An 8553-nucleotide genomic window follows, 5' to 3' on the forward strand; every position below is an offset into this window, starting at 1 on the left:
TGACAAATTAAGATGGATATGAAGAAAACATGCCATTAACGGGATTTTTTGTCACAATGTTTAGACCTAAAGGTATTAGTAACATATATTTCTTGTATTTTTTCTGATATTTTTTTGTATTAATATTAATAAGACACAAGAAAAACTGTTTCTAGAGAAAGTGATGTCCGCTACACAATAAAGAAATGTTTTATGCGTGTCTTTCTATTGTGAATTCTAGGGGAAAAAAATCTTCCTAAAAGGCTTCACTTAGCTACTCTTTCTACCAAGTCCTCTAGACTAAAATGTATTTGGAAATAACTGAATTTCTTTTCTTGTTGTTTATCCTCTGAATTAGAATGTTTGGGGGAAATTATTTAGTTTATAATTTTGGTCATCTTCTGAATAAGAATGTTTCTTGGGAATAGCTCGGTATATATCTATGGTCCATCCTCTGTTTTTTTGGGAATGACTTAGTTTAATTTTTACCACATTCTCTGATTAGAATCCGTTTAGGGGAATATCATTCCACTTAAGTAATCCTAATTAGGCCTAAGCAGAAAACTTGATCAAATCTTGTTTTTAGAAACAGTTTAATGTTTTTTTTTTATATTTTCATCGTTAATGGTAAGAAATTAACAACAAACTCACTGCTTGAATCCAAATATAATTACTAAGACGCAGAGTTTATAAACGACCATAACCGAATCAATTTGTATTAAAAAACTCTATAAATTATCACCATCATCTTTGTAACTATTCAAAGAGGGTCTGTGAACTAGATTTTCTCATATCTTTGTTTTTATTCTCACGAACAGATTCTACGTACCTCTTGCATTTCTCTGTGGCTTCATAATACCCACAATGATACCCGTTCTTGGTTGGGGTGAGAGGTTATGGTTTGCCTTTGTAACCAATGGCGTTGCTCGCTACGTCGTATCGCTACACCTGACTTGGCTCATCAACAGTGTCGCCCACTGGCGGGGAAATAAACCATACAATCGCTTTCTGACCGCTGTGGAGAGCGCCAATATAACCTGGTGGGCACTAGGAGAAGGCTTCCACAATTTTCACCACAGTTTTCCCAACCACTACGCCGCCAGCGAGTATGGCTGGAAACATAACTTTACGACAATGTTCATCGATTGGATGGCTAAACTAGGCCAAGCTTATGATCTGAAAACGGTACCAGATGAAGTTATTGAAAAGACGAGATTGAAAACCGGAGATGGAACCACCACCTTTGGACCTTCTATTGAAGAGATTGCGAAGAAACGCTAGTAACTTGAAATATACCTAAAACACGTTCATTTTCTATAACCCACGATTATTGATTATTTACAAGGCGTACATTTTAGTAGAAAATTTACATTCTGTTAGAGAAGTATATGTAGTTTTGACAATTTAGTAAAGAAAATCCACACCAAGTATTTAGTATCACATTAATACTTTGAAGGTGTCGACAACTTCATGGAATATTTATAGGCCTATGTAGGATAAAATATATATTTAATGGGTGACGATAATTTACTGAGATGTTGTCTAAAGGAGCATTTAACGACCTCACCATTAAATACGATTATTATTAAAGAAAGGTTACTTTTAATCTGAACACCGCTGTTCTTTAACTAAAATAAAGAATACAAAATATAGTTATTTATTGTACTTCATGAAAATTTCAGATAAAAAAATAAACTTGCAACTTCAACAGAAGTATGTGTTATATTTGAAAACAATTTAGTGCCTTAGTAGGAACACAGAAATACGAATGATTCCTCAGTGTACGTTCTTCATTGTTTGGAATGTAGCAACTTTCATCATTTATGTAACAAGTTTCCTCTATTGCACGCATTATGAAAATGTGATGGAAAATATGTTTGAATTCCTTATTTAAATATGTCTATATTATGCAATGAGATGTTTATTGTGAGATGCAATATTGTTCAATTGGGGAACAAGGAAAGCTAATTCTATTTAGACGGTTACCTGTGTGTTACGCAACAAAGATAGATTTGTTATCATGTGCAATAGAAGGTTAAACTTGTGTCTGTTTCACTGTTACCAGTTTAGTGTGTTTTTCTTTTTAACTTTTGGTACAAATTAAAAAACCTAAAACATTTTCCTGTAAACAAGCTTTTAATAAACGTCTTGCATGCTTTCTGAAAGTAGAATTTATTGTTACGTTTCTGATCGTTTGTTAATTTCCGGTATACATTCTTCCCGAGGAACTTCAGCGATACAAGTCCTTTCTTAAATAAAACTAATTTATTCTTTCTCAATTCAACTTTGTAATACACAGAATTTCCACAGTTACTTTAACTTAAACACACGCCATAATTCACAACGATTCACGCACTTTACTTACGGTCATACCGCTCGCTTGATTCAATTATCTCTCTCTATATCTATCTATCTGCAATTATTTGCCGGGCTTATATACTAAAATAGAGAGAGCCTGGAAAAGACTAGAGTTGCCAGGAAAAGTCATGATCCTTCTAGAAACTCATGTCGTGTTACCAGCGTCACATGGCTTCCGATGTAACATTATTATATCAATTTCATGCTATTGAGTTTCAACCTTTCGAAACCTGAATGCCATTTTTTGCTCAGTAAAATGATGTTAATTGTATTTATTCTAGAACATTATCAATAATTATTGCTTTTCCTTTCTCCACAGTGAAAATCACGTGTCTAAAAAGTATCATGTATATTAATTTTATTATTCAAATCAGTTTCAGCGCACAAAAAATCACCTTTCATTATGTAAAGTTTAAAATTATTTAATTTCACATTTTTTGATGCATGAAATTTGTCAAGCATTATAAAGAAAATATAATTGATCTTAGATAGAATGATTGCGCTTATTTTCATGTAATACTAACAATTGACTAATATCCTTTTCAAGAGGATCTTTAAATGTTTGAAAAAGAAGAGCTTGCTCCCATAAAAGTGTCTAATTTTCTGTAAAGAGACAAACAAAACTAGATATAAGAAAGCTGATAAGTGTAAGAAGTGTAATCTCTGCAAGAACGCTTTAAAAACTCTTAAACAATAAACATGAAACTGAGACACTTGATATTGTAATTACCGCCATCTATTGCTTGAAGAAACAACTGAATTAAAAACTTAATACACATGCACAACATCAGCAACTGATTAATAAAATAAATTATGTATGTAAACGACTGAAGAAAATAAACAAAGACAGCGTACTATGTGTGAGACGGGTTTTTGATCGAAGGAGAAGAAATACGAGCCACTTGGCTTCTAAATTTACTTTTCTGCATTCCAACATCCCCAGTTAAGATTAGGAAAAAGAAATTCTGGCCTTTAATCGTTCGGTTTATTATTAAATATAATTTAACCACCATTAGGCTTAAGACAAAGGATATGAAAAACAATTTAGTGATTAGCAATATCTGAACTTTTTTACCTTGATTTTTGAAAAAACTGATCAAGTTTATATAATAACAGGACAAGCTATAAAAATGAGACCAGAAATGCTAATTTTATATAGTTAGTTGGCTTCTCTTACGGGTATGAAATAGAAGCAACTGAGATCTTTGATAGAAACACACGAAGTAGAAGCAATATAGGTCCTTGTTAGAAACATAAGAAATAGAAGCAACTGAGGTCTTTTTTAGAAACATATGAAGTAGAAGCAACTGAGGTCTTTTTTAGAAATATATGAAGTAGAAGCAACTGATGTCTTTCTTCTTAGAGACATATGAAATAGAAGTAATGGAGGTCCTTGTTAGAAACATATGAAGTACAAGTAACTGAGGGCCTTGTGAGAAATATATGAAGTACAAGCAACTGAGATCTTTCTTGTTAGAAACATAAGAAGTAGAAGCAACTGAGATCTTTCTTGTTAGAAACATAAGAAGTAGAAGCAACTGAGGTCTTTGTTAGAGATATATGAAGTAGAAGCAACTGAGGTCTTTCTTGCTAGAAGCATAAGAAGTAGAAGCAACTGAGGTCCTTGTTAGAAACATATGAAGTAGAAGCAACTGAATTCTTTCTTCTCAAAAACATATAAAATAGAAGCCATGGAGGTTCTTGTTAGAAACATAAGAAATAGAAGCAACTGAGGTCTTTTTTAGAAACATATGAAGTAGAAGCAACTGGGGTCCTTGTTAGAAACATATGAAGCAGAAGCAACTGAGTAGTAGACCAGTTTAGCGGTAGAATCGCCTACTAGAACCACCTAGTAATATGAACCACTTAGTAGTAATCTCCTAGTGCTATAACCACCTAGTAGTAGTAGAGACATCTGGTGGTAGAACCTTTTCATTTTTGCGCACATTATAGGCAACCAGATAATATATAATTCATATTTTACATGTTACGTACTTGAATTGAGAAGGTGTATATTGTAGCAATAAAACTTAAGCCTGTAGATAAACTCTGCTCAATGATAAAACTAACTTGTATATTCTGAGGAAAATAGAAAATTATATAATGGACTGGTTTCTCAGTCATTACAATCTTTGAATTATTTGGCAAACTTTAAAGTTTTATTAAAATATGAAAATGATTTCATATACTTTTCTTATATACCGAATAGGACTTTATTAATGATGTTGATAGTTTAGGTCTGTCTTCGTTTCACAACTATATGTCTCACAGTATACTCCAATAAAAACATCAAGTTGTTTCCACATAGATATCTTATTGATTTCTTTATAAGAAAACAATATAAAAGTAATTTAATAAATAACATTGTGTCAAGAAAGTCGACAATATATAAAAATATGGTACAATATTCGAGTAGATTCAAGATAAAAAAATTAACCCTTCGTTGTTCCAAAAAACGTTTTTTACTCTTAATACCTTACAGTCATACTTTTCATAAGACATTAATATTAGGACTGTTATAATTTTAAACTCTACAGTCTATAACTAATCTCTTTGGAATATTAGAAAAATATGGCGTGGTTGAAATAGTATGACTACACAATATTTTAATTTTTGTAATTCGCTATGAACTAGGTAAAGAATGTAGTGTTTCAAAATATAACAAGCCTGATACCAATGTCTTTGATAAATATAATTGGTTAAAATCGTATTTCGCCAGCTTGTAAAAAGAGTTCACATCATAACAATGGGTACTTACAACCATACCAGCAATGAGTCCATCCTTAAAGTCTGTTTTTAGTGCAGAATTTGAAAGTATAGTCCAAATATGTATGTAACTAGCTTTGATGTAGAATCTTTTTATACTAACATCCAGCTATAAGGAACTATTGATTTATGCTAAGAACTGGTGTTTCATGGTACGAGGGGTTAAAACAGGTGCGCTTCCAGGCGGCCTTTGGCCCCCTTACGGGGAAACAAAAATAATAAATCTAAACCATTCAGAGTGACGTATTTCCATTAATTTAATTTCGAAATAGGTCCAGTGTGGTCTTATGGTTAGCGCACGCGGACTGTGAATCCGAGGAACCATCCTTTACGGCCCACTGCCACAAAAACGCGCTCCACGCTTTAGGGCTATTGTTGGATCATAAAAGTAAAAGACAATTCCAGTTATTCGGTCATATAAAAGTAGCCCAAGAGTTGACAATGGATGTTGTTCACTAGCCTGCCTTTCCTTTAGTCCATCACGTGAGAATTTGTGTAGATATACGCGAAATTTCTGAAACTAACAGCTTTCTGGATCGGTATTCTGAAATTAAAAAATATACCTTTTAAAATATTAAATATTGAGAATCTTAGATAAGAACATCTTGTGACAGTAAAGTAAGATTGATAAAATAAATAAAACTAGTAAAACATTTGAGAGAGTAAATCGTGTGATAATTATGTGTGCTATGTTATAATATAATATATCTATTGGTAAATAATATCAACTTAGTGTTTTTCCTCATTATAAAGTAGGAAACATTATAAATTCTGTCAACAACAAAAACTTTAAAACTTATAGTATGTGCTAATTTAAACAATGTTATTAACTTCAGATTTGTCGTAATTGTTCATCTGTTACATCATCGATTTGTGATACGAATGTTAGTAACTTTAGATTTGTAGTAATTGTTTATGTGTTACATCATCGATTTGTGATGCGAATGTTAGTAACTTCAGATTTGTAATAATTGTTTATCTGTTACATCATCGATTTGTGATGCGAATGTTAGTAACTTCAGATTTGTAGTAATTGTTTATCTGTTGCATCATCGAGTTGTGATGCGAATGTTAGTAACTTCAGATTTGTAGTAATTGTTTATCTAATACATCATCGATTTGTGATGCGAATGGTAGTAACTTCAGATTTGTAGTAATTGTTTATGTGTTACATCATCGATTTGGGATACGAATGTTAGTAACTTCAGATTTGTAGTAATTGTTTATCTGTTACATCATCGAGTTGTGATGCGAATGTTAGTAACTTCAGATTTGTAGTAATTGTTTATCTGTTACATCATCGAATTGTGATGCGAATGATAGTAACTTCAGATTTGTAGTAATTGTTTCAAATCAACCCTCGTGTCTACTACGCACATACTGTTCATTCAGAATACAAGTAATATCCCTTTAAAGTTTGAAAACAAGGGTTTATAATATAACATGTTTTGATTTGCTTTCCTTACATGTCAAGCATATTAACTCTCCTCCATAAATAATAATATAAAACTCTACGAAAGACTCTCTTCTAAAAATGTGACACAAATACACAAACGAAGAAGCAAATGTGGTTATCGCTACATTATACGTGTTTTAGTGCTAATTAAATAATGTTTGATAAGTGGACATGTGTGAATATTACAAAGAATTTATTAATATTTTTCCAGCGATACAAAAGATGGCGACTGTGCAGAGTGTCGATAGTGCAACAAACACGTACACTGTGGTAAATCTCTTTGAAAACTACCTGTGAGTTAACGGTATACCGAAAGGTAAGGAACACAAGATATTGATGGTAACGTATATATTATTAGTTGGATATGACAGTTGATATCAACATTATAGGGTTTCAAACTGTTGGAGGTGTTGCCATCTAGCCTCGAAATCATCTTAACTTTCCTCACCAGCTCAGTTGGTCGTCGTTAGCCCTTTCTGTAGTTGTGATGGTTTAATTGTGTTTATTAATTGGAATAAAGATACTACCGATCTTAGAGAGAACTTAGTATGATAGGCAGGGAGTCATTCCCTTTAGCGTCAAAACAAACATACCCCCCATCCCACCCCCCACACACTATATAATAAATGAAAAGAGTATTGAAAATTAAAGAAAATATTTAATTTTGGATATGAATTCAAAGAAAAATTATATCATAACAAACCTGGTGGAATTTCTCTTCACTATCTTTTGTTTACTATAGTCTTCCCTTGTGGCTTTCTAATTATGTTCTTTGTGGTTATTTTTGTTATTTTATGTACATAGGAATCTCTTTTTGTTACTTTCTATTGATAGGGAGATCTCACCCGTTACTCTTGCTATCCTTAAGGATCTCTTTTACTTCTTATATTTATATGAATCTCTGTGTTGATTATTTTGGTTCATAAGAGTCCGCCTTTCTATTTTCAATTCTTTGAGGTGTCTCTTTGTTATTTTCTATCGATAAGAGTCTCTTTTGATATTTTTTGTTAATAGGGATTTCTGTTATTTGCTGATTATTGGAGTCTCTAGTTATCTATATTCTGTTTAGTGGTGTCTCTATCATTTTCTGTGGACAGGAATATTTCTTACCTATTTTTATTCAAAGGGATCTCTCTCACACTTTGTTGTTACATGGATAGTACTTTCTTACCTATTTTTTATTCAAAGGGATCTCTCTCACACTTTGTTGTTACATGGATAGTACTTTCTTACTTATTTTTATTCAAAGGGATCTCTCTCACACTTTGTTGTTACATGGATATTACTTTCTTACTTACTTTTTATTCAAAGGGATCTCTCTCTCACTTTGTTGTTACATGGATAGTACTTTCTTACTTATTTTTTATTCAAAGGGATCTCTCTCTCACTTTGTTGTTACATGGATATTACTTTCTTACTTACTTTTTATTCAAAGGGATCTCTCTCTCACTTTGTCGTTACACGGATATTACTTATTCTTGTTGTTTTGTTTAATTGCTCTCCTAGTTCTTAACTTCTTTAATCAGAGTGATCTTGATTTGATCTACGTATGTTGTTTACAGTTCACAGCATTCTTGATTTGTTGATTTCTGTTCCCTTGAATCTACTCATATTGTTTACTGTTCACAGAGTTATTGATTTGTTTATTTCTGTTCCCATGTTGTTTACAGTGCACGGAATTCTTGATTTGTTGGTTTCTATTTCCAGGGCCCTACTTATGTTGTTTATTGTTCACAGAGTCCTTGATTTTTTGGTTTCTGTTCCCTTTAATCGACTTATGTCGTATACTGTTCACAGAGTTCTGGATTTGTTGGTTTATGTTCCCTTGGATCTACTTATGTTGTTTACTATTCACAGAGTTTCTGATTCGTTGATTTCTGTTCCCATATTTACTCCTATGTTGTTTATTGTTCACAGAGTTCTTGAATTGTTGGTTTCTGTTCCCATATTTACTCCTATGTTGTTTATTGTTCACAGAGTTCCGGATTTGTTGG

General features: G+C 32.3%; 1 protein-coding gene across 2 annotated transcripts in view; it reads left to right on the forward strand.

Moving 5' to 3' along the window:
• LOC106472050 (stearoyl-CoA desaturase 5-like) overlaps positions 1–2144 on the forward strand; it is a 28139-nt gene extending 25995 nt beyond the window's left edge. For both annotated transcript variants that reach the window (XM_013932681.2, XM_013932680.2), the window contains one exon: positions 798–2144. In XM_013932681.2, the coding sequence (XP_013788135.1) occupies positions 798–1260 (463 nt within the window). In that variant the 3' untranslated portion in view covers positions 1261–2144. The remainder of the gene's footprint in view (positions 1–797) is intronic.
• Positions 2145–8553: the final 6409 nt, after the last annotated feature.

The sequence above is a fragment of the Limulus polyphemus genome, unplaced genomic scaffold, assembly GCF_000517525.1.
Source record: "Limulus polyphemus unplaced genomic scaffold, Limulus_polyphemus-2.1.2 Scaffold5046, whole genome shotgun sequence".
In the NCBI taxonomy this organism is placed as follows: Eukaryota; Metazoa; Arthropoda; class Merostomata; order Xiphosura; family Limulidae; genus Limulus; species Limulus polyphemus.